The sequence below is a fragment of the Panicum virgatum genome, chromosome 9K (genome assembly GCF_016808335.1).
Source record: "Panicum virgatum strain AP13 chromosome 9K, P.virgatum_v5, whole genome shotgun sequence".
Taxonomy (NCBI): Eukaryota; Viridiplantae; Streptophyta; class Magnoliopsida; order Poales; family Poaceae; genus Panicum; species Panicum virgatum.
Window position 1 is genome coordinate 24,268,758 of NC_053144.1, and position 26,786 is coordinate 24,295,543.

General features: G+C 50.1%; 2 protein-coding genes across 2 annotated transcripts; both read right to left on the reverse strand.

Annotated features, from left to right (window-relative positions):
- Positions 1-3,264: 3,264 nt before the first annotated feature.
- On the reverse strand, positions 3,265-11,657 carry LOC120650895 (N6-adenosine-methyltransferase non-catalytic subunit MTB-like). The gene is made up of 7 exons (XM_039928195.1): positions 11,232-11,657; positions 8,787-11,036; positions 8,579-8,662; positions 7,891-7,995; positions 7,691-7,799; positions 3,969-4,120; positions 3,265-3,886 (listed from the first exon to the last, which is right to left on the reverse strand). The coding sequence occupies exons 2-7, from the start codon at positions 10,809-10,811 to the stop codon at positions 3,485-3,487; spliced, it is 2,877 nt and encodes a 958-aa protein (XP_039784129.1). The 5' UTR covers positions 10,812-11,036; positions 11,232-11,657; the 3' UTR covers positions 3,265-3,484.
- A 3,134-nt stretch (positions 11,658-14,791) lies between these two features.
- LOC120650896 (ubiquitin-conjugating enzyme E2 4-like) lies at positions 14,792-18,467 on the reverse strand. The gene is made up of 6 exons (XM_039928196.1): positions 17,924-18,467; positions 17,721-17,800; positions 17,334-17,448; positions 17,186-17,238; positions 16,959-17,087; positions 14,792-15,081 (listed from the first exon to the last, which is right to left on the reverse strand). Exons 1-6 carry the CDS (start codon positions 17,965-17,967, stop codon positions 14,951-14,953), a joined length of 552 nt encoding a protein of 183 aa, XP_039784130.1. The 5' UTR covers positions 17,968-18,467; the 3' UTR covers positions 14,792-14,950.
- Between the last annotated feature and the right edge of the window lie 8,319 nt (positions 18,468-26,786).

Genomic DNA, 26,786 nt, shown 5'->3' on the forward strand with positions numbered 1-26,786 from the left:
AATCTCCTTGAGAAACTTGAAGTTCATTCTTTTCTGCTATGAGGCAATGTCAGGGATGAAAATAAATTATGAGAAGAGTCAAGTGTTTGTGATGGGAATTGAAGAGACCGAACATCTACATATTGCAGAGTTCTTTGGTTGCAAGGTGGGGGTGTGGCCTATGACCTACTTGGGGATGCCTGTGAGTGTAAATAAGATCACGAAGAGCCAACTCAACTTCATGGCTGATAAAGCAAAACGGCGCCTGGGAGCTTGGAAGGGTGACACTCTCTCGACAGGAGGAAAAGCGGTACTGCTAAATTCCTGCTTATCCAGTATACCGATGTACACAATGGGTGTATATCTGCTTTATGAAAGGAATTATCAAGCTCTAGATGATGTTAGGAAAAGATTCTTCTGGCAAGGTACAAATAAAAAGCGCAAATATCACATGGTGAAATGGGAAGCCTTGATAAGACCGAAAGAATTTGGAGGTGCTGGTTTCATGGACATTAGAGCTATGAACATTTGCTTGCTGGTCAAATGGATTGAGAGAGTGGAGAAGAATGAAAACAGTATTTGTGTTCAGCTACTTTGCAAGAAGTACCTGGGGGATAAAAGTATCTTCCAACTGACTAGAAATGTTGGCTCCCAATTTTGGAAAGGGCTACTCTCAGTTAGACAGTGGTGCCAGAGAGGGAGAAGGGTTCAAGTCAGGGGGCAAACAAACTAGATTTTGGACAGATTTGTGGGTCGGAGATTGCCCTCTGAGTGTAGAGTTCTACCATCTGTTGAAATATTGTAGAGATCCAAACGCCTCCATTTTTTATACTACTAGGTTACACTGGGGAGGGACGAAATGCAATGGATCCTGGAAGGGAAAGGCCGATATACTACTAGGTCCTTATACAGAGCAATGACTTTCGGTGGTGTGAAAGATGTATTGATGACAAAAGTGTGGAAGTGCAAAATCCCTCTGGAAATCAAGTTCTTCCTTTGGATGGCGTTCAGTGACAGAATACAATCAGCGGTGTAACTCAAAAAAACGCAAATGGGCAGGCCCGGAAGAGTGCAAACTTTGTGGGGGAGAAAGAAACAGCTGATCACATCCTTTTTGAGTGTCCGGTTGCAATCTTTGTATGGACGGTGATCAAAGATCTTTGTGGCCTTTTGCGTGTCCCGACGAAATGTGTCGAGTTGGTAGAGTTATTGACCCAACAAAATAGAGTGAGGAATTTCAACTCTCTCTTTCTCTTTCTTTGCACAGGTGCTCTTTGGGCGATCTGGAAGACAAGAAATGCCTGGGTCTTTGAAGACAAACTCTTGAAGTCACCAATAGAGCTGATTTACAAGACAAGGGCGCTCCTGATGAGCTGGAGGGGGCTACAACGTGAGAAAGATTGGGCGAAGCTGGACGCACTTCATGATGCTTTGTTGGCAGCGTGCGCCTAACTCAATCTGTAATTTTTCAGTAGAGAGGTTGTACCCGCATTTTACTTAAGTTCCCTTTGCGTCCAGTAGAGTTAGTCCGCCCATCTTTTGGTACGTCAGTTGAGAGTCTGTGAGCCTTGAGCTCCTTCGTGAACGCGTTATTGGTCGTTGGTAACCCCAGCCTATTTCGTCCGAGGTGTAAACACTTTCTTACGCTTTCTATAAAGCTGGGTGTGATGACTTTGGTAAAAAAAAAAGTAGCGGGCGGAGCGAGCCTCGCTGCTGAGTGCTGACCGCGCGCGGCGAAGAAATTTACGGCACCGAGCGGCGGCGAGTGTCGCCGGAGTTGGTGGTGGACAGGTGGAGACCCTTTCGGCGCTTCCGGAACGCGATGCGACGGGCCCTGGAGGAAGAACGTGGAGGAATCGCGTCAGCGCTGTCTGCTTCTATGGATGCAGCTTCAGTTCGAAGCCACTGACCACTGCGAGTCTGCGACACGACTGCACGAGCTTGGACTGACCGTGAATGACAGAATGAGAATGGAATCTGAGGAATTACTATTTTACAGAGCGGGAAGCAAAGGCAGGAGCCCTGTCGGGCAATGGTACAGGCAGGTAGCTAGGTACTGACATTTTCTCAGACGAACATTGCAAAACTAACATAGGCTGATCTGATGAATAGTGAGGCTTGGTTTATTTCGACTTATTTTTTCTCAACAACCTCTAACCTTCATTGTTGGGAAATTTTCACGATTTAGAGTGTGTTTAGATGTTTAGGGGTAAAATTTTTGAAAGAGAATCTTACTATTTCGGAGTATTAAGTAAAGTCTATTTATAAAATTTTTTATATAAATGAGTTGTAAATCGCTAGACGAATCTAATGAGCCTAATTAATCTATGATTAGCGGATGATTATTGTAGCATCACTGTTGCAAATCATGAATTAACTAGGCTCATTAGATTCGTCTCGCGATTTACAACTCATCAATGCAAAAAGTTTTGTAAATAGATTTTATTTAATACTCCATATATGTGTCCAAACATATGATGTGATAGTTTTTGTCAAAAACTTTAGGGATCTAAACACGGCCTTGAGCATATACTTGCAATCGTTTCTCGCCTCTCAAATGTTGTTGGTCTCTTTTGCGTTTTTTTAGATCTTTCCTACTAGTAAAAGATTTAATGTGTCTTCATTTTTCCCAACTGGGTATTTGATGGCATCGATGGGACCCCAAGAAGAAAAATGGAAATGTGTTTGTACTCGATGAGACATCATTGTGCGGATGTGCCTGATCTGAATTCTGAACCGATGGTGCTTGACGAGACGCAGGGGAATGAACATGGCACCTCGTGCAGCGACCGCTCGGCTCGCCCCATGATTCGACGCCGGTCATCGTCTATGCCTTAGCTTAACCAAGAAGATCAACGCCTCTCCGTTTGGTCTTCCACAGCTCTCAACTGTTGAAACTGAAATGGCACAACAGCCGCAGCTATCGTCAGGTGTCTCTACATGTGATGGGGAAGCAACTGAAGCAACCGCAGTGTAGCAGCTAGTTCTGCTTCTACAGTGCATCTGATTGGAAAGGAGCTTGCCCAAGAACAGCGCCCGTCTGGGGATGAGCCCAAAAGAGAAAAAAAAAATTGTGCTTACCTTTAAACCTGAATAATTTCGATCAATTTATTGTCAAAGGTGAATTTTTCTTGGAGGATAATACCGGAGAATATTTGAAGAATATTTATGCTTTAAAAATAGAATATGAGGAATGTAACTGTGCAGATATTCCTTGGAGTGGTAATGAGGGGATTTGCATTTTTTATAATAGACAATTTGCATGTTTATCTCGGAGAAATAACAACAATACTATGTCTGTAACCTTTTCCTCATTACCATCAATCGAAGGTATCTGATGAATTGTCTACCAGTCTACCTAGAGATATGATGAAGTGCCCACACATAGAAAAGCTGACAAGTTGAATGGATACAGCAAATAAATAATGATGGTAGGCACCAGGCAGCAGTGAATGGTCGTCTTGAAACAAAATTTCTGGATATAAACGATCCAGCTCAAATAATGTTACAACATTCTCGGGGTGTCAAAATCCATATGATCTGAACTTGGTCTTCCCAAGGGCACACTGAAGCCAAAACTATCAAAAGGACCGCTGTCAGGGGCAACTCCTCCCTCCGGCATTCCAAAATCTGCCATTGGAATGGAAGCCCACGGTGCTGGCATCATGGTTTCAGAACCGACGACAGTCACCACATTTTGTGGCGTATTTGCACCAGGTCGCCTGTTTGTGGAACTGCTAGATCCAATTGTGGGTATGGACTGCTGATTCTTCTGTGGGGACTTGGGGCGGAGGCTCTCGATCTCTGGAGTTGTCACCACGAAATGACGAGTTTCAGGAGGCGGGTTACGACCCCCACCTCCCCGCCATACTTTTCCATCTCTGTCGGCAAAGTTCTTGATGTATGCCTGCAAGGATGCAAGTTCTTAGCAGCGATGAATGTAGAAAATGTTCTCCAAACTCAAAATTTCATCTGTGTTCAGGCCATACCTCTTTATTAAAGTTAGATGTGGACAAACCTTTACCAAGAGTAAGCCAACCTGGACGAATGTTATGGTCCTCACCAAAGAGTTCAAGACGCCTCCTACCAAGCGCAAAATGCTCAATGATCCTATACATGTCTTCAGGCTTTTTTGTTGAACCTGTACGGTACACAAATATTACCAAGCTGACAGTTTACCAATTGGCATGCCTTCAATAATAAAATTGATGTGAGTCGGCAATAAATAGTGACAAGTATCAGATGACTGCAAATATTAGTAACAGATAAGTAGAACAACATATACATAAGATCGGGTTCTTTCTATTAACTCTCTAAGAAGGGGGGGCTATGCTATAAAAATGACAAGAAAAGGCAGCAAAGATGAGTGCTACAAAAGATAGTTATAACAGTTGCCCTCAAAAACGTTATAACTGTTAGAGTATATTTGGTAGTTTAGATATTGTATCCGGACTGCCATACATATCCGGTGGGGTTGTCTTGCACCCCAAGTCTTATACTCTTATATATACCGGCCGAGGCCTCAAGCTAATACAATCCATCCATTATACCAGTTCTATTATCCTACATGGTATCACGAGTTTAGGGTTTGAGATCCTAAACAACCTTCCGCTGCCCTAACCCTAGCGCCGCCGGCGCCCCTCCTCTCGCGCCGCTGCCTTCCCCCTATTTCCCACGGCGCCCCTCTAGGGCGCCCCCTCGCTGGCCTTCTAGCGCGCCCCCGGGGAGGTCGCCCATGACCTCCGCCGTGGGCAGCGCCCTCCATCACGGCGGATCGAGTTAATCCGCCGCCCTTAGAGTGTCAAGCAGTAGCAGATCGGCGTACCTCGTCACCCGCATGGAATCCGCCGACGACCCGATCCGCGCTGCCGTGGTGGCAGTCGCGGTCTCCCGGCGGCGCCCGTGACCCACCTTTTGCTGCCGTGGTGGCAGCAGGGGCTCCGCGTGGCACCTTCAACTCGTCGTCGACGAATTCCGTGCAGCACCTTCGCTCCGACCCGTCGCCTTCACGCCAGGCTTCCCGTCTGGATCTCGCGTCGGCTGCACCATCCACCCGGCGGCCTCCTCTACAGCGCCCGTGCGGCTCTGTCCCGCGTGCCTCGTGCGGGCTCCCTCCGCCGCAGGTCGCGCCTCTACCCTGGCGGCTTCCTCCGCATCCCGGGGGGATCCGTCGTCGCCGGCCAGGACATGCGCCACGCTCCGGATCCGCTGCCGTCCCTGGCGGGGATCCTCCACCGCCTTCGGCTACCTGCCGTCGTCGGGAGGGACGCGCGCCACCCGCCCTCATCGCCGTCGCCTGGCCACCTCTTTCTCACCCTCTGTTTCTCTCTCTCGCCCCGTGGCTATGGTCCGTCGTTGACCATGATGAGCAGGGGAGAGGATAAGAGTGGGGAGGAGGCTTGTGCTATGCGCACCCAGAGGCTCTACGCGAAGATTTGCTGTTGTTGATTTATTTTTGGTTAGTTTCTCTGATTTTTACTCGATCACTGATCGAGATTGAGTCGCCCACCGCCCGTCGACCTCGCGCCTCTACTTCGACATCGGCGTCGACTTCACCGGCCTATTCTTCGTTTTTGACATGCGACATGGTGACATGGACGGTGCCCTAGGGGACGCCCATCTGCACTGCCCTCCTCGCCGCTTCGTTCGCACGTCGACCTTCGCTGGCTCGTCGTCGCCTTCATCGATCGGGACGCCTTCACCGACTTCGCCCACCGTCGTCTCGCCTCACGCTACTCGGTCTGATCAGCCGATGTGTGTGATCCACCCGGCTCCCGTGACGTCCGTCCTCGTACTGCGCGCCTCTTCCCCGAGTATGGAGGGCTGCCGCTGCTTCGCCTCTTCGGGCAGCCGCGGCGCCACCCGTGGTCTCCTTCGCCGTTGCATCCTCACCGCCGCCGACTACGTCCACGACCTCATAGTTGACTTATCGCTGCGCGTCCCGCGCATGGTCTTCGTCAAGCTGTACGGGTTCTTCGCCATCTCCTTCGAGCACCGCCGCCGCGCAATCCGGGTCATTCAGCCTTGTGCTGGAAAATCTGGGTTCCCTTCCTCACTTCGTCTAGCACAACCACGTCGCCAGCGTCGCCATCTCGTCCCCGACTACTTCGTCTACTCCAGCAACAGCAGGCGTTGGCACCTTCTACCTCGCCTTCTTCTGCGCCTGCGACCGCCATGAAGGCCTTCTCTGCTGGTCCCTCAGACAACGGCGTCTTGGTGGTGCACTCTCCCTCGCACGTCCGGTTTTGGCAACACCGGTGCGTGCCATCGTCCCCGATGCATTCACGGGTCTGGCAAACCCGGGGATGTGTCGCTCGATGGCGTGTCTGCGTCGACTACGGCATCGACTCTCTCTTCGGCTGCCTCGACGCGTCGCCATCTTCGTCTCCGGCGTCGTCTCCGTTACGCCTCCACCATGGCGCTTCCTAGTGCGCCCGCGGCTTCCTGTGCGGCTCCTTACCATCGGCGACCTCGACAGCTCACCATCGACCACGGCTACCCTACGCACGACTTCCTCGACCACGGCTACTTGCTCTAGTTCGGCTTCTTCGACATCGGCACAAAGGGCTACCATCCGCATGAGTTTCTCGCCGGTTCTCTCCAGTCGCAGCATCCGCATTGCGCCGACGCTACAACTGCGGGGGGATGTCAGTCCGTCGGTTCCTACCTTCGGCTTCTCCTCCAGTCTCACCGTCTGCAGTGCTCCCGCTGTGACTGCAGGGGGATGTTAGAGTATATTTGGTAGTTTAGATATTGTATCCGGACTGCCATACATATCCGGTGGGGTTGCCTTGCACCCCAAGTCTTGTACTCTTATATATACCGGCCGAGGCCTCAAGCTAATACAATCCATCCATTATACTAATTCTATTATCCTACAATAACAGTTGTATTGGTTTTGCACATTTGTTTTTTCCCTTACCAATCTCCTTTGAGACAAAATGGATAAACAGTTAGGTGAACGTGAACCTGTTGCGGGCAAAAGGTGCATGGGCTCAAGCCCCAGCCCAACCATGACCCAGGAGGGTACCGTGAGTACAGCACGGCACAGGTTTTAGGAAGTGTCTAGAGATTAGGTTTGCTTATAAGTCAAGTCGAGCCAGGATTCCTAGTAAATCAAGTCAGGCCCTCCCCATAAATATGAGGGGAGATTTAATTGTTGAAAATCAAGAAGTAAAGGGTTTAACCATTAGGCTCTCCAGCCCCCAAGTCTCTCTCCCCTTCTGCTGCTGTTCAGCCACCTCCTCCCCCCTCCCCAATAACTCAGAACCACACGAACAGGATCGATAGGGATAGAGAAGGCCATGTCCCCTCTGTATTACGGAGGAAAAAATTGCACAAACTACAGGGTCACCAAAAGTCATTCTAGAAAATTCAAAGAAAAAAAAGATGCTTGCTCAGGCTAATAAATGGTCTCAGGTAACCTGAATAGATGTTGGCAGGTCAAAAACTAGGTATATTGAAAGGGAATTCACATAATAAACAAATCAAAATAGAAATCCTAGCATGTAAAATATGACAATTGAAGGGAGAACATTTTTCATGAGGCATTAGAGGTGCCATCTGATGAAAGATTGTATAAGGGAAGAAGACTATAGACATAGGCAATGCTGCCGCTCATCAGTTGGCAATTGGTAGTTCGCAAAGGGTGAACATGAAGCAATGAATAATGATATTTGTGTATTACAAATGTGTATTAAGAATCAAATACCATCAGTAGGTTCCTCAGCTATTATTATGTCAGTGTCGATGTTCGCATGGATGATATGCCCATCAGTGCTGCGCCGTACAGTTCCTTTTATGCCCATTAAGCAATGCTCCTGAATAAGGGGGAAAAACATATGCTTATTGTTTAAGAAGAAAGCCAGCTACAAGGGAGTTTATTAAGCCATTAGATAGAGAATAGCTAACCTTTGAACGCTGGAACAAAGTATTAGAATCATGGCGCAGACCTGGTGTTGCATTTTTCTTGTTGGTTTTTACCCAACATACATCCTCACACCTACGGAATCCCCACTGCAGGAACAAATACCTCAGCACTATGCATCTCAATACCATTATTCACTAGTTAAGCTAAAGATTTCTTGGATTACTATTTTGAAAGTAACCCAATGAGACACCCCTTCATCTTCATTAGATAAATAGGGCACAATTCCAATAAAAATTGCATGACTTGTGCACAGACAAGAAATGGCTACAATGGAATATGGAGTGCAACACATTGTAAGCAGCAGTCAGCAACTCAGCATGTTTCTGAGTGATGAAATTGTTAATGTAATATTATATGAATAGCAATCTGATAGAATATTCCTTAGTAATTATGAAATAAATAGGACACCTTTTGTGAAGAAAGCATGGGGTTTGGGCCAAACATACAAGAAATAGCTACAACAAATGAGACGAGTAAGGCACACATTGGGGAAAATGGAAAGCGTGTTTAGAGCAGAAGCAGTGTAGAGTGGATCTGGTCTTCTAGAAGTTGAAATCAATTCTAATGCCCCCCAATGAACAGTTCAAGTGTGATAATAAATTAATAAATAAAACACTAGAAATAGCACTTATGAAGATACCAAGTTATACAAAGAGTCAGCTAGCCCACCTTCTTCAAACATTGTCTGCCTTGTTCAAGACCAACACCATCACCAACCCAAAGGAAGATAAATGAAGGCGTATCAGCTATGGCCTGTTGAATCAAATAGCTGACAATATCATAGCAACTCCACAAGAAAAGGATGAGCTCCCAAAGAAGTAGAAAGGCTATGTTCACTAGAAAGAAAATTATGTAATAATTCAGGATAGAGAACAACCTCAATTTTCAAATTCATAATCTCCTCAGCAGTCCAATACTCAATATGATCCGTGATACCTGGAGCACGATGAACATACTCCTCCCACGGAGGATCTACAAGGATAACATCAAACTTTGTGCCGAAAAAATCTGGGGAAAGCACATGTTCCTTGAGGTCACACTTGTAATACATTGGTGCTGAAGCTGAGTTAGCAACTATTTCATCTTTCCTCTGTATGAGTTCTCTTAACTTAGGATAATCCTCCACTACACTTGTAAGCTCTAGTTCCCTAATGAAATTCTGAGGTCGCAAGCCAGTGTCAACAAAGTTCTGTGAATAATCATTCTGTTCACTCCTTGAAGGAGCTTTTCGAGTAGGTCCACTATTCCTCTGTGGTGTCCAGCCTCCAGGTGGTTTATCATGGAGCATTTCATGATTTGGTGTAGCCATTGGGTTGAAACCTGGTACTGGATCATCTGTTGGACCTCCTCTTCCAGTGGTTGTTTGATCCAGTTGAATATTATGCCTTGGGCCAGCTCCCACACTAGGAGAGAACCCAGGCCCAGCTGCTAGAGGAGGCATAAGAAGATTGGGTGGAACAGAGAGCATATTCACATCCATACCCCTTCCTCCAGCCCAAACAAGAGGCCCTGGAAAAGGTGGCATGAAAATACCAGGTCCAAGAGGACTTGGAGAATGTGACATGTTTGGGCCCATTGGTTGCATAGGACCTGGTGGCAGACCAAGAGGTCCAAATGGCGGAGGCGGCATCATGGGCACTGGACCTCCCATTCTCTCGGGGTCCCTTCCATTTGGCCTCCCTCTTATACCTCTAGAAAGTCTACCACCTTTTGATCCTTGCTGAGGAATTGGAGAGGACAAACTGCTGCTACCACTTTGAACTGCTATTGGTGTATCAGATGTCATTGGTCCTTTCAGTCCTGCTCTCACAATTGGGGAATCAACAGAACCTTTACCGGTATTCTGATTTGTATCTTGAGCATCATCATAGTATCTCTCTTTCGAAGCCTCTTCACTTCTATACTTCCTTTTGTCCTCTTCAGCAGGATCATTTGTTCCAGCTGTTAAATCCTGATGTGCAGCCATGCTTGTTCTTCTCCCAGAAACAGAGCTCTCCCTTCCAAAATCAAGATTCCTATTAGGCCTTATTTCTATGGAATCAGAACTATCATATCGATATCCATATGAAGAAGGGCCTTTGTTGCTCTCATATCTACCCCTAGAATCTCTCCTGTAAGCAGACCGGCCCTGGAAACTTCCACCATCTAACCTTTCGTGCCCATGACTCCATTCTGTAGTAGTGCCATAGTCATTTGTGCCTTTAGAATCTTCCCTTTGACGATTTCTCCTGTACTCTCTTGATTCTTCTGATTCTTTGTTTCGCTCCCTCCCTCTGTGTGACATAAAATCCTCACCAGTTTTCTCTTTCATGTTTATAATTTGTTCCCTGGTGTTTCCACGATCTTTAGTTCCTAAATTAACATTACTTTCATATGTACAGTCATCTTGATGCCTTAATTTCTCAGCTTTCTCTTCCCATTCGGCAGTCCTATGTTTATCATCCCTTTTTTGACTGGATCCATCCCTGTGGTCATGAGCCTCTCGTGCATTCTTGAGATTACTCTGACCAGAAGATGGCCTACCATCAGCTTGATCAGAGTCCCAATCATTCTCATCTTCTCTTCTTCTCCTACTGTTATCCCCATCTTTCTCGCTTTTTTTCTCCTCAGGGCTTCGCCGTGGAACCTTGGATACCCATGAATCCCTTCTTAGATCGTAGTCATCCTCATCTTCACTGAAGGCCTTGGCTGAGCCTGAAACAGACTCCCTTCTAGACTCATTCCTATCACTAGAAGATCCCCACCTAGCATCATCTGGATCCTCAAATCTATCTGCATAGCCATGCTTTGTCACCTTGCCTGGCTGGCTCTTTCTGCCGTCAGCATCCTCTTGCTCATCGCATTCCTTCCAACTGCCCATGGCATCAATGCTGCGATTTCTGCAAGAATCGGACCCTTCCATTGCAGAGATCTTCTACGATATAATATAGGCTTCCAGACTCAAAACTTATCTGTGTTTTCCATTTCGGCCCGATTAGATGAACATCTCACACCACAGAAGGACAGCTGAGACTCCGCCTGAACAGATTAAGACTTCACGAGGTTACATAAAGGCATCGCGCAACGGCACAAGTGATCGGATACTTGATGCGGAACACAGATGAAATTCTCAACCAGCATCGGTCAACTGCATCGAGCATCAACAGCAGACAGAGGATTCAGATCAAAGTTGGAAGATAAAAGAGAGCGAACTAGTAGTGGTTTTTACTAGTTCTGAGCAAGAGTAAAGCAAAAACACCAGCGCTCCACCAATCTATTTTTTTTTTTTTGAAAGACCCACCAATCTAAATTCGAGTGGAGTAAGTAGGAGTTGCCGCCGTACCTCCAAGGCGCTGCAGCTGCGGCGCCCGCGCCCTGCGGCCCACAGGTGGACCCGCTGCTCCAGTCGAAGCAGAGGCCCGGGCGCGCTGCCCTCGGGCGCTCGAGGCCACCAGTTGAGCCCTGCAGCCTGCTGCGGCGCTCGCGCGCGGTGAAATGAGCCGCCCCGCCGACGCGGTGTTGGCAGGCAGGGGAAGCAAGGAGGCACGGGGAGGAGGAGGGGCGCCCAGGAAGGTGCCTCTCTGCTCGCTCCGCGGCGGAGCGACGCTGGCTGGCGCAAGGGTTCGGACCGCCGTGCCGGGCGGGCGGCGGCGGCGCGGTGCGAGTCCGGTCGGCGGACAGACCGTCGACCGAGAAGAGGCGGCGGCTTGGAAGTTGGGGTCCGGGCCGGGGCCGAAACCGTCGCCAACTGACCGACCTCGCGCGCTGGGTTGGGCACTTGGGCTCCACGGGCCGCGCTTCGCGAGTGAAAGAAGGGTAAAAAAAAAAACTGAATTCTTTGATGGACCAAAAACAAATTGGACAATTTCCTCGTCTGAAAATTCAACAGTGTGAAGTGGGCTAGTGTGAACGGAACCTTGCATTTTTTTTTTTTTGAAACAATCTGACACCAACATCAATGACACAAACAAATCTAATGAGTATATTAATTCGTAGATGGTTATTGTAGCATCACTATTACAAATTATGAATTAATTTGACTCATTAAATTCATCTCACAAATTAGCACCATTCTGTGCAAAAAATTTTATAAACACATTTTATTTGATACTCCTAAATAGAAAGATTATTTTTGATGTGACAGCATGACATGGACTAAAAAGAAGTCCCTAAAAAGAAACATGCGCTTAATCAGTTAACTGTTGGATGGTTAAACAAGCAAGCAATCAGCATCCGTCATGCCCACCATCACCATCCAATGGAGGAAGCTACAACCATAGTTTGTTTGGTCATCAAATGGAGGAAAAGCTACAACCATTGTGTCGGTGTCCTGACCCGGGGGTCCGGATCCCAACTAGTAAATGCTGTGTGTTTCCTCGTCCCAGATATTGATGCAAAAGACAATACAGTAACACACGGGTTTATCCTGGTTCCGGCCGCGGGGCCGTACGTCCAGCAAGAGGGTGTGCGAGGGCACTGTATTATCTTGCATCCGAAGTGCTTGTAGTAGGGGGTACAAGCGAGGCGAGAGAGGGAGGGAGGCTCCCAAGTCTCTGCTAGAAGAGGAGTTGAGCGTGGCTAGTAGCGATGTTGGGGCTGGAAGCGAGCGTGTGTGCCTTGAGCGATGTAATGTCTAGAGAGCCGACCGACCCCCTTAAGGGAAGCCCACCTCCTCCTTTTATAGACACAAGGAGGGACGGATACATGTACAGGGGATCGCAGAAGTCGTTGTTTCTCCCCGAGTTGTAGGGATGGAACAGTTGAGTACTGTGGGAAGTACACTGTGGGGTATGGCGTCGGGCGTGGTGGTCGTCCTGGGCATCGTCCTTGACCTTGCGGAGATCACGCCGGCGTCCCGCCAACCCCAGCAGGCGGCGTGGTCGTCGCTGTAGGGTGTACAACCCTCCAGACGTGCCGTGATGGCGTTCCGTGGGCCCTGCAAGTCAGGGTCTCGCGTGCTCCAGCGGTAACGGGGCACGTGGCGATCCCGGACTCCCCCGGACAAAGTGCCGGCGTGCGCACTAAGGAGGTCCGAAGGTCGCGTGGAGGTCCCGGACCCCTCAAGGGGAGGTCCGGGCCTCCGACTGTTAGTGTTGGGCGTCCCCCTCCGAGGGGCTCGTGGCGACACCGGACCCCTTCCTGAGCAGGGGGCGGGTCCGGGGCCATACGTGTGATGAGGTGGAGTCCAGACGGCCGGAGTTGGCAGAATAGTAACGGAACTGTGCCGAGCGCGCTTCGTCCCGTGTCGCAGTTCCCACTGTGTTGCCACAACGTCCGGGATGGCGGAGCAGGGACCGGAGTTGGTGGATGGGACTCCGGTCACAGCCACTGTGGGGAATGGCGACCTGACACCGTTTGTCCTGGGCGCTGTGTAGGAGTGGTTGGCACTTAATGTCTCCGTACGAATGTCGTGGGATTTCTAGGGTACCCACAGCCGGGTGGCGGAGCGCACCCGCCTATTCCCAGAGAGGGAGTACTCGGGGAGGTACTAGGCGATTGGGCTGATCTAGTTCTGAGGCGTGCACACAAGAACACACGATCTAAAGTGGTTCAGGCCGCCGGAGCGTAATACCCTACGTCCACTGGGAGAAGTTTTGATCTCTGTTGTGTATGAATCTATCCTCTGCCGGGCCTTAGCTCTCACCCAGCTTGAGTCTTCCTTCTAGCGGGCGCCCCCTTTTATAGACCAAGGGGGCGGATACATAGGACGTTGGGGCCCCGACAGGTGGGCCCAACGCGACTGCGCAGCATACTACGCAGAGTATTCAGATGGGTACAGTGGTTACGGATCTTTCCTCCGATACGCTCTGCTAGCGCTACAGTGGTCTTCTTTTGTCCCGTCACCAAGGTGTCCGTTGGGGGAGCGTAGCTTGCGGCGTAGCCTGTGGAGGCTATTATGTAGGCGTCATAATGGGTGAAGCCGAGCCGTCGTATCCATCTGTTATGGCAGACTTGGCAGGCGCGGCGTGGGCGGCGCCTGCGGCTCCACTATCTTGGTAACACGCGATCAATAGTGCCTCCTGGTCAAAGAATCGCCTTGGCTTCCACCGCATCAATGCGGGTGTCCACCTACCACAATAAATGCAGTGGTGGGTGAAGCTTAGTATGGAGACCAAGCGGCCTTGAAAAGTCGTGCTTGTAGACACATGTCGCTCCGGACCACCCCGAGGCAGGGCGTCGACTTCTTCCCTTAGCGAGTGGTCCGGTTACCATACAAGGGGTCCGGGACCCTATGAGGGGTCCGGGACTTCCGCGGGGGTCCGAACCCCTCGGGAGGTCCGGAGCCCCGGCTGTTTGGGCTGCCCGCCCCTTTCGGGACACGCGTCGTTCCCGGACCTTTCCCAGCCGTGAGGCAGGTCCGGAACCGTCGCCGAGAGATCATGACTCCGGACCACAGGGGTCCGACTGTTTGGACGTAGTCAAGGATAACTACAAGGCTCTTGCCTAGATACAGCAAGAAGGGGTACCCAGTCCTGGGGTACCGACAGACGGGCGGGTGAGCGACAGGGCCGTTTGTCCCTTATGCTGAGGGGTGGCCTCGAGTGAGGCGGGAATGAGGTGCCTGCTCGAGGGTAGGTCCGCTACCCTCAAGCGAGGCGGAGATACGGGGCGCAGTCGAGGGTCCCGATGGGAGCCCTCGAGCGAGGCGGAGATCACCCCGCGGGTCCGAGGGGGGTGCGAACGGGCCGCATGTTGGGCTTCTTTTAAGTTCTTTCCTTTCTTCTAGATTGGAAGGAGGCCATGAGACTTCGTGGGCCCAGTTGCCTTAACATGTGCTTTGTGTTTTTAGGGTGATCTTAGTACCCCGATTAGGATGTCCCTAATCGTGGTACCCGACACATTGTTTATTCTATGAAACGAAACCTGACGAGACCGACGAGACGATGCAAGAGACACGGCAAATTCAACCGGCCGACTGAAAGAAACAGCATTGCATAACATACAGGGTACCTTATTTACATGACATCCAGATTTTTTTTTTAGTTTTTCAGTTTCTGTTTAATTGCAATTGCTGCAGTGAACATTGTATAGATGAGCTGGGAGCGCAGCTTCCAACTCAGACTAAGGATCAGGATTGCCAAGTATGGCTTCGTCCGCAGAGTCATCTTCTTCCTCGCTAAGTTCCTCATCGCTGGACTTGTCTTCCGGGGTTATTCCAGCGTCCTCTGGTTTGGCATACTTTTCACAGTATTCTGCAGAAGCATACGAGAGCAAGTTAGCACTGTAGTATCAATCAGGCAATAATGATAGCACAAAGCCTAGTTGGCCAATGATGATCAAGTAGTGCTCCAACATATGGCGTATGAAATGCAATAAAGAGAAACTATGCTTTATGGGAGCATGGTGCCATCGGACATAAAGAAACTCTAGCTAATATAGCACCAAACAACCACGTCACCACAAGTCTCTGTCAATCTGTCAACATACATATCAACAATGAGATAAGAGAGGCCTAACATCACAAATATAAAAATTAATCACCCCACTTACCCAGTAGTTGTCACTTGTCAGCTGATACGTAGTGCAAGTATTAACTTATTCAAGCAAAGCAAGTGAACAATTTCAAGATTAGTATTTATCTTAGCAGGTGAACTTTATATTGAAAATAAATTACTATAGTGTCATGGAACTGGCAGCAACAGAATAAATCATGCGCCATAGGTTTGTCATCAGTTAGGAGTTAGGACGGCATAACCTTGGTTTCACAATTTCAAAATGCATTAGAACATCCAACCAACCAACCAAGCAGATAGACTTCATTAACTGGTTTAGGCAAGTAATCAGAGTTCAAGTTCATCTTGATCCCCACTCCCACTGAAAAAAGATTTGATTTTCTATCTTCATAACATTATCATGGTAAATCAGGTCAACCCAGAGACGGGTTAAAAAAGAACCACTTGGTCAAACCAAAACCAGGTTAAAGCAGGTTAATTTGTCCGGTATATGTATATGCACACACAAAGTTTTACAAAGTTTCATTTGCCTGTGGATAGGTAAATCTGCGAGTGTGATAAGAAGAGGGTTTGTTGCCATTTTGATATTAATTCCCTGTCCCTAAAGAGAAATTAGCAATATTGTGTCTACATTGTCTAATAGAGGCACAAGAAGTATTCTTGCTACAAATTGCCTTCTTTTGCATTCAGATTAATAAACCTAGCTCTTAAACATTAGAACTTAGCCCAATTGGTATCTGTTATACAGGAATTGCCCCTTACACTCAAATTTGCAGGACTTCCCCACTTCAGTACCTGAAAGCTGAAACACCACATGCATAACAGGACTAGTCCACTGCTCTATCTCAGGTACATGGAAAGAGATCAGTGCAAGACAAAGCATGCAATACAAGAGGAAGAACCCACTGCAGCAAGCAACATCTGTGGCAGAGTGGTAGGACTTCACAGGAATTCCAAGAACTCACTGGCTACGATGGTCCCTACTGGCGTCTTATGACGCCTCTTACTCACTTCTTTCAAACCACATTAATGCTAGAAGAAATAATTGAGGTACATTGGAGATAAATACGACAATGACAAGACTTGAGATCAAAGTAATTTTAATAGGATTTAGTACAATTGGTAGCAGAGAAGTAATGCGATGTTAGAGGTTGAAGATGTGCGTTATATCAGGGGATATATTTGTAGTAGCAAGTTTGATGTTCAAGCACCAATTCCTTAGATAGTGCAATGCATGCCCTCTTATGTTTTCTGTTCAATTCAAGTAATTGTTTGTACTCCTATGTTTTCTCAAATTTGACAACTGTTGTTAGAATGTCCTCTCAGCAATATGACTTGATATTAGGTTTTGGAGAGCTTAGTAGATAATTAGTTAGGGTGCAACTCCTAGTCACTGTTTATATTACAGTATAACTTGAACATGTTAGGCTTGAGAGAAGTTCGCAGTTGACTAACGCGTGCAAGCATTATGAAAGACAATCAGAATTTTCATGCTGATTTGGTGCATAAAAGAGCCAGGTTGCAAGATAACACCCTAGTGTGGGTTCACACTCCATAAGTATAGAGTATGTAGCAAAAAGGCAAAAACAATCAGGGATTTTGCTGAATCACATTACCTTTCACTTTTTGTTCATAAGCAGGGCGGTCACGCATCATCAATGCAGCAGCCTCCCCATTTAATGGATCAGAAGGATTCGGATACAGTAAAAGCTGTGGAAGGAACACTTCAAAAACATTTACTAGATCTGCAAAAAGAAAATGTGGTGGAAAGGCGAAGCTCAGGTTATAGCTGCTAGAATAGGAAGTGCTCATAATGACACCGAAGTGGAAGGGACTATCTCACCAAACATTGGGCTCCATGTCTGGTTTATGACATCCAAACAGACGGAACCAGACCTGCATTTTTAAAGCAAACAAGAGCAGGTCAGGCAATGCTAGGCCCACGAGCTTCAATTGCAGTGAAGAAAGTAGTTCGAGACTATAGTACTCACATTTCATCAACATTCGGGTGATAAATCTTGTTGATGAAGCCTATGGACGGGGATTTGTAAGGGTACGCATCAGGCAATTCCACCCTAACCTTCCAGACACCACCTTGATAGATACCTACCAAATTGAGCAAAAAAAAATTCATCAGCTTGAAAAGCCTACGAAAGAATCACTGTAGCCAGAGAATGCTTCAGGTCAACTGAGCAATCCATCCAGCATAAAGATAAATCATCCTAGGGTAGTGGCAGAAGCGATCAACAGGGGAAATTCGCGGTTTTTCCTAGCACTCGCTTCCCCCCAGCTACATCTAGATCAGGAACAGGAGCGTGGATCACCAGACGAGGAAGCAAGGAGAGGGAAAAGCCGATTTTGCGCGAGAGGGTTCGTACTTTCGGTCGGCCCCTTGAATTCGACGAAGAATTCCTGCATCCCGTCGTTCATCATCTCCACCTTGTAGTCGCTCATCATCCTGCGGCGCCAAGAAACCAAGAAAACGGCCCCCAAGAAAGGCCAGATCAAAAAACAAACAAACAAACGGAACCCATCAAGGGGAAATCGAAAGGCGAATTAGATGGAGCTCCAAGATCCTCACAGCTTCATGAGGTCCATCTCGCGGCGCTTGCTCGGCGACGACATCCCGGAAAGCGGAGGGGGGCGAGCAACGAACAAGGACCGCAGCAGGACGCGCCCTCCTCTCCTCCCTCTGGGCTCTCGGAGACGCGCGGCTCTTGCCTTTGGGATAAGAAGAGGGAGAAAAGGGATTGCGCAGCCCGGTGACGGTGCGTCCGCGTCGCCGTACGCCTCCCCACACGCTGCACAAGATTTATTTTATCGCGGCCGCGCCGTGATGGAGAGAGAGAGAGAGAGAGAGAGAGAGGCAGATGACAGAGGAGAGGGGTGGGGGCTCAGGGCTCCTGCGGGAGGCGGGCGTGCGAGGGACAAGCCGAAGCGAAGGGAGCAAACAGGAGATGGGGGCGACGCAATCAATCACGCAAATGGCTTCCGGGTGACGCCAGGGCACGGCGGCTAACCCCTAATCACGCCTTCTTTTCCTCCAATAGCCGGCCTTTTTTCTTCTTGCCCTGGAATTTTCTGCTTGCCGGCGCCACGGAGGAGGAGGAGGAGGGTGGTGGTTTAGCTTGTTGTTAATGGAGGCGGCGAGCGCCGGTTATAATCGGGCTCTGCTCTCTTCTCGTGGTTTCTGTGTGGGGATCGCGGCTTTTTTTTTGAAAAAGATATTAAAGGCACAGTACAGATGTGGGGCAAAACATTTGCACAATTCATTGAGTAGAATGTACATTTGTTTCGTAAGAGAAAAGCAAGAACTAGAAATTGTTGCCTGTCTTGCCTGCTTTGCGAGCCTGTCAGCCATCTTGTTTGTGTCTCTGTTGATCTTGATGATTGAATGTTGCATGCCTTCAGTGATTTCTGCGAACTCAGCAATAATTGGTCGCAATGACCAATGACCCGGGTATTGGCGTGATGATCTCCTTTTAGCTGCATCGGCAAGTATTTTATTGTCTGTGAGGAAGTTCACCACCTGCAAGTTCAGTGCAGCAGCAAGCCTTGCACCTAGTAGCAGTGCCCAACCTTATGCTTCCAATGGCTCCAAGATGCGTGGAATTGCAACATGAAAAAAGTATCAAGAGGAAGAAAGTATGAAGACTCCAATCCCAGTTTAGTTATGATGTGGGGGCTGTTGCACACATATTGAAGCATCACATAACACTCTTGGACCATCATGTACCTGGATCAGCTCTGTAAATTGTACCTTGTGAACTTAGGTATTGGTGACGGGCCTGCATTACAAGATCAGGAGGATTCATATCTTCTTCCATAGCCAAGCAGTAGACATATCTATAGCTTTGGCCTCATGGAGCACTCTTGCAGGCGACCAATGAATGTTGTTGAACCTGTGATCATTACGAGACTTCCAAAGGCACCACATGATGGAAAAAATCATACCTGCAGTTGCCTGTGATGGTCCTTGTTGTAATATTATCATAATCTGCATGTGAACTCCATGACCTGAAGAAGGCAGAGTATGGGCTCGAATTCCAATCATAGAAGCAAACCACACTGCCCTAGCATAACTGCACTCAAAAAACAAGTGAACCTTGTTTTCTACACCTCCACAACGTGAGCAAGTTTCATTGATCTTAGGAATTATTCTATGAATCCTACTTGCTGTTCCTAAAGCTAATCTAAGCAACATCCAAGCAAATGTTTTAATTCGATGCTGGATTGTTTTGCCAGCCCATACTTGGCGTAGGATTTGTAGAACCTGCATGGGAATATTAGTGGGTGGTGAAATCGCTGCCTCCTCAATTGCAAGCATCTTGTAAGCACTCTTGGAAGTACATTGCCCATTAGATGTTAGCTTTTAGCATAAAATATCCGGTCATGTACCTGCAATGATAGGAACATGCACAAGGGCATCCCAAGTTTGTTGCCCAAAAATGGTGATAATTTTATCAGAATCCCAATTTTTCGTGTTTGTCATCCACAGATCAGAAACTCTTTCTGGTATTTGATAAACTGTTTGCTCAAGGTTTAGTCTTTTATGCAGTTGCCTCCAAAAAGGACTCCAAAGCTGATTTCAAATAGAGGTGTTGCCATCAATGAAAGAATTGGATGGTGACATTCTGTTCAAGATGACGCCCCGCCCCCTTTGCTTCGGTGACGGGGGCGTGCGCTGGCAACTTTTCCCGGCTCCCGGTGCGAGAGCGTGGCGGCCTAGCAGTGGACGGGCTCCTCTCGGCGCCAAGAAATTTATTAATCTAGAGGTGCTTGCGCGCAGCACATGCATCTCCCGCGGATAATGTGCCGCTTATAGCCGGATGAAATCGTAGTACGTGGATACATATGGAATCTAATCCGAATAATTTTTTAGGAGATTTGGCCTTCTTGCCTCTATTTTGATATGGAATGGTAATTTTGCACTTATCTTTTGAGTTGTGCAATTCGCCGTATCCGCCCACTTTTAACATCGTAAAGTGTATGCTCATTAAAATAATAAAAATAAAGGGAAAATTGGCCTTATAGCATCGAAAAATCGCCGTTTCCGTAAAATACCGTTAAAAGACCTCCTCTCCGTAAAATAGCATCGAAAGAATGCAACGTCATCTAAAAATAGCATTCTGTCACCTTCTGTGCAAACACCGTCGCCTCCGTGAACTTCCTCTTCCTTCTCCTTTCCTCAGTGGACAGGCAAGCAGTTCCCCTCACCTCACCACGGCAAACATCTCCTCTTCCACCTCACCTCCCTCTGCTCCCCTCTTGTGCGGGCGCGGCGTGGCAAAGTCGCTCTTGTGCTGGTGGAGCGGGGAGGACACGGTCGCAGACGCGGAGGCTGCCGCCTTGAGCTCGCGGCGGCGGCATGCGCGTGCTGCGGCGACACGGTGGAGACGATGACCAGCCCGGCCCATGGCCTACTCCCCAGCCCCCTGCGCCCCCTAGACCCCTAAAACCTTGTGGCCCTGCCGCACTCCGACGAGAACATGCTCGCTGGTGGCCGCACGGCCACGGTGCACGGCGGCTGGCTGCACCGAGGGCCCCTTGCACCGACCAGCCGTCCAACCGGCACCACGGCACCCCCAGGAGCATGCCAACTTGGTCCTGGAAGCACCGGAGCACAGGGCTCGACGGCGACCCCCATTGCCGCGGCTCAGCCACGGAGGCGAGCTCGCATTCCGGCCAAGCTAGGCCCAGAGCCGGCCAACAAGTACCTCCTACACCATCTATGCATTGCACAAACACTCCCTTCCCACCTCAAACTAGCCTAGAAACTGGAGTGCTCGATGCCCTGGCGACCTCACCTTCACAGCGCGGAGGCGGACAGAAACAGGGGAACATGGTGACCGGCGGCTACAAAGAGTGGTTTGGGTTGGGTTCTGCTCAAACGAAATCACGATTGCTCACTGATGGTGCTGGCTCAAGGAATTGACAGGAGATGCTGTGAGGATGATGAATTTTGGCGAAGAACTGTGAGCTCGGTAAGGCGGATGAATGGCGCGAGGAATCCCACTGCCATTTAATTTGCGTTGCTCTGCTCTCTGGCGTGCTTCGGCTTGCTACGGAATCCCCCTGGTTGCCGCCACCGCTCCACCCTTCCACCCGCCGCCACCCCTCATGCGCGCTTCGGTGGCATGGCGAGCGAGGGAGCGGGGAGCCGAGGAGGAGAAGCTGAGTCGATGAAGTAGGCGTGCGTGGGCTTTGTTCCCCAATGTTGTCATGTTTTCCTCCACCTCCCAGGATCCTAGGGCTGCAGCGCCTGTCCACACACACAGCAGCGGGGCCCTCGTAGGCGTCGGCGTCCGGGGTGGCCGTGCTCCTGCGCTAGCTAGCGTGATGGGGCAGCGAGGAAGAAGGAAGAACGGACGTCGTGACGGAAGTTAGCAAAAAACGTGACAGAATGCTACTTTAGGGTAACGTTCATTCTTTCGATGCTATTTTATGGAACATAGATGTTTTAATGGTATTTTACGGAAACGGTGATCTTTCGATGCTATGGGACCAATTTTCCCAAAAATAAATTAGAGAAAAACACATAGCAATAGAAAAAGATCTTGGTACCCATAACCTTATCCTCATCACTCTCCTCACTCATTCCACAGCCAGCCAGCCAGCCTCCCTTTCCAATCCCGTATCTTGAATCCTACCTTAAACCTTAGTAGGCGGGGGCGGCGAATCTACATGATGTGCAACAGGAAAGGAGGCGGGCAGACGGCGGCGGCGGCGGCGGCACCGGTAAATTGCAAAGTAGATTACATCAATAACAATATATCTGAATGTTTCATTAGTTGGGTGTCCAGAACCAAGAATTATAAAACTGTGGATATGCATGATAAGATAAGACAAATGATCATCGAGAAAAATGTTTTGAGAGTGAAGCTTGGTAGAAACATGCCAGAAATAATCATCTCATCTATTACCAATGCTCTAAATGTGATATGTTGCTTTGGCTGACCTGAGAACACACCCTCCCCCCCACCCCCACCCCCACCCCCCGACCAACTGGCCAAAGGAAGCGGCCTCCAGTGGAATGAGTGGTAGGGAGAAAATCGCTAGATGTCACCTGGAGGGGGGTGTTGACACTTCTTAGCCTAAACGAATTACTCCAAAAGTACACATAGACGGATTGTAGTTTTTACCAGAGAGTATACCTGAGATATCGAATTCAAGGAACAGTAAACGCGACTAGGCCTAGAACTACTCAACCAGACCCACTAGGGAAGAAGAGGTAAGAGGAAAGAGGGCTCGGCTTCATACAGTCTACTCGTACCCAGATAACTTGATGCTTAATGCTTGATCTATTTCGGTGGTGTTGGAGATTGCCCCTTGTGGAGGAGGCCTACCTAGGGGTGGTAAAGGGCCCAAAATTTTGAATTAGAAAAATCTAAGGGCTGGGCCCTAAAAGGGCCAGACTCTAATCTTATATAATTTTGAACTAAAATATTTAAGGGCCTTGGTGGGCTGTGAAGAGGCCACTAGGGCCATGGCCATTACCACCCCTAGGCCTACCCGAAGGTTGAGACATGTGGCCGGAGGTCGGTCGAAGGTTGACCGATTACAATGGTACATTTGTTCTGCAGGGACGCTGAAGCAAATGAGGTGAATTCGTCCGGAGGCTGCTGGATCACACGTCTCATACACCAAGATGGACCTTCAAACAATGAAGGTTGGTCAAAGGTTGGCCATCGGAGATCAACTTTGCGCAAGCCAACGGTAAAGTCACGATGTCAAGATAATGATCGAAGATCAATATTAGAGTATACTAGGCAACTCCTGATATGGTTAGTTTATGATTGATTATAATCCCGAGATAATCTTCCATATCTCTAGGAGAGGCTACTTGCCCTCCAAACCATGTACTCCTATATATACCATCCAAGGAGCTCAATGCAATACATCGACCACATTATACGCATCCTACTTTCCTACATGGTATCACGAGTTTGTGTTTCGACCTAGGCTTCCGCTTCCGCCGCCGCCGCCGCCGCCACCGGGCCGCCCCGGGGAGATCGATCTCCGCCGGGGGCAGCGCCCTCATAGGATGCCCAGCGGATCCCTCTGATCCACTGTGCCTGTCGTCGTCACGCACATCAAGAGATATCCCCCGGCGGGCGCCGCCGTGGGGGCTGCCGCCTCCGCGCGGGTGGCTGCCGCTGGGCGCAGGATCAGGGCCGTCCCCTCCGTGCAGGAGGTGCCGCGACGTCCAACGCCGCTCCGCTGGGGGCTACCGGGCGCCACCATGGGGGTTGCCGCCTCCGCGCGGGTGGCTGCCGCCAGGCGTAGGATCGGGGCCGCCGCCCGCGCGTGTCCAACGCCGCTCCGCTGGGGGCTGCCGGGCGCCGCCGTTAGGGTTGCTGCCTCCGCGCCTGTGACCGCCGCATCGCGCCATCGGGAGCCCTCGCCTCTGCCTCTGCCGTGAGTGGTTTTGGCCCCTGTTCCGCTAGGCGTCGATTAGCCGGCGATTAGGCGCGACTACGCGCTGGGCGAAGCCCGTCGCCTCGCCTATGGGGGTAGTCGCCCATCTAGGCGGGCGGAGGTGGCGACTGGCGCAGAGAAGCAGGGACAGGGGCGGCGGAGGTGGCGACCGGCGCGGAGGAGGCGGGGACGGGGGCGGCGGAGGTGGCGACCGGCGCGGAGGAGGCGGGGAAGGGGGCGGCGGAGGTGGCGACCGGAGCGGAGGCGGCGGGGTCGAGGTCGGCGGAGGTGGCGAATGGCGTGGAGGAGGCGGGGGCGGCGGCGGCGGCGGCGCGGAGGAGGCTGGGACGGGGTCCCTGACCGGCGCCGCGGTCGGGATGGAAGGGATAGGGTTGGGGTCGGGATGGAAGGGATTGGGTTGATGAGGTAGATAAGTTTGCTACAAATTGGGCTTGGGCTGTTTTATGGGCTTTTTATGTAATATTTGGCCCATATGTGTTTTGTTTTTTCTTTTCTAATAGACTTTTGTAGGTAAAATATGAATGGATATAGAACGCCTAGCAAAACGCCTAGCAACGCCTAGGTGAGATTAATCCCGCCTAGGCTCTAGGCTGAGGGTCAGCGCCTAGAATCTGCCTAGCGCCTAGCGGAACCATGGTTTTGCCTCTTTCTTGTCTCTCTCCTTGTCCGATGGGATTGATGAGATGACAGTTTGGTGGGGAGGACAAATCGCTAGGTGCACCAGCCTTGCACGTGGAGGTTCGTCTTGCTGCTGCTTTTCTTTTCCGATCTAAGATCGGTTTGCGTCGCCCTGCCATTCGTCGCCGTTCATCGTCGACACCCCCCGAAGGACGAGGTTGTTGCTGCGCCCTCCAGGCTACAGCGACGACGTTCGTGATCAAGCCACCCTACCGGTGTCGTCGCCTTTTCAGTCGATGGCACCACTCGCCGCCGGTCTTCGTCAAGCAAGCGCTCGATCTGCCTCCACGCCTCCAGCCGTTCTCGCGCAGACATCGCCACCGATGTTTCTGAAGGAAGATGTCGTCGCCACCCCTGATCTGAGCGCGACACTTGCTGCGACCTGCACCGTCGCCACCCCTGTCCTGAGCGTGACCTAAGTCGCAAACCACGCCGTCTACCATTGTCATCCGCCGCACCGTCCTGCTGTTGTCTTCGGCAAGAAGCTGCTGAGTTTGTGTACTCGAGCACCTCGACGACGCTTCGACCCGCGCCCCCTCCACGGCTTCGACCACGTCCAACTCGACTTCGGCTACTACGGCACTGAAGGGCAATCATCTGCATAAGTCTACAGTCAAAGCTTTCACACCGGCGTTCCGACTGCAGAGGGGATACGTCTCCATTGTTCTCCAGTCTGACCGTTCGTGTTGCTACCGCTACGACTGCGGGGGATGTTAGAGTATATAATATTAGGCAACTCCTGATATAGTTAGTTTATGATTGATTGGAATCCCGGGATAACCTTCCTTATCTCTAGGAGAGGCTACTTGCCCTCCAAACCATGTACTCCTATATATACCGTCCAAGGGGCTCAATGCAATACATCGACCACATTATACGCATCCTGACCGAAGGTTGATCGGCCGGTCGCGTGAGACGCGTGATTCAGGTTGGAGAGAGAAAAATGAAAACTCCACCCCAGGAAAAGACCAAAAACCCGCTTTGTAATCTCTAAACCTCCAGAATTTACAGAGGGGTATTTAAAGAATATTGTAATAAGGTGGGGTATAAATATCTCAGTCCCGCAACACTGCAAGTCGTTAAATTTTTTTGGGAATTATAGTGCATTTTACGATGCTGCCATTGTTTCCTTGCTTCCAACTTTCACTAGTTACTTCTTTCTGTCTGGGTTTCACAACTCCGATTCTAACCGGCGGCCTCAGCGAAGGACTCAGAAAGGGATGAGAAATGAGTCCAACGACAGTAGGCTACTACTACTATGAAAGCACCCGAATATGGTGGACTACAAAGGACAGACAGGGCTATCGCCACCTGCTGCCTACCACTACGGTACCATGGGGTGGAACATAACCCGAGATAACTAACCAAGTCTAGCCACCATGCTTACGCTATCAATTTACTTACTCCTCCCGTGTACTTAGGTAGAAAATAACCTCCGATAAGTAGAACTTGCTATGTACGCAGACTTAGGATCCCGCAGAACAAAGGAAGCGAACTAACAAGTAACCAAAGCAAAAAGTAAAACTAGCGAGATACCAAAGATAAACGAGGAACTCATTACTCATAGAAGATATATTCCTCTGAGGTGGCTAGGGATATAGATGTCCAGAAAGCACGAGGCCCGATAGCACGACACGAGGCACGTATTTTTGGCCCGGGCCAAGCACGGCACGACCCGGTGGCTGGCGTGCCCGGGCCAGCACGGCCCGTTGTGGCATGCCGTGCTTGGGCCGCCAGTGCGGCATGATGGGCGGCACGACACGGCCCGTTAAATAGTGTCCAGCCCGACACCAGCCCGTTAAATCCCAATCGGCCCAACTAAATACCACAGCCCACATTAAAAAATGCAAGCAAACCCAACTCCCAACCCTAGCCACCTCCAGCCATGGCGCATCCCTCTCCCTGCTCCACCCCCGCGCCGCATCCAGTCGCGCGCCCGCGAGGTCGCCATTCTCCTCCCTCTCGCACCTCCTTCCGAGTACACGCTGTCGCCCTGCTCCTTTCCCTCACCGCCGCCTCTTCTGCGCCGTCGTCCTGCTCCTTTCCCTCGCCGCCGCGGCGCTGCCCCATGGTGGGCGGCAGAGGCCGTTCCCGGGCAAAGGGGCACACGGCTTGGCTCTCGAGCTCAGGATGGGAGAAGGAGAGGGTGAAGACGTCTCTGAGCTCGCGGGAAGGGTCTAGGCGGTCAAGGGCGAGAGAAGGGACGAGGCGTGGTTGGCCGGCTCGGCATGGCGTCGCCGTGGCGCTTCGGCGGCCATCCTCGGTGTGTGTGCAGGGGGCGGCGCTGCGTGGCGAAACCGAGCGGATTGGGGGGCGGTTTGGGAGAG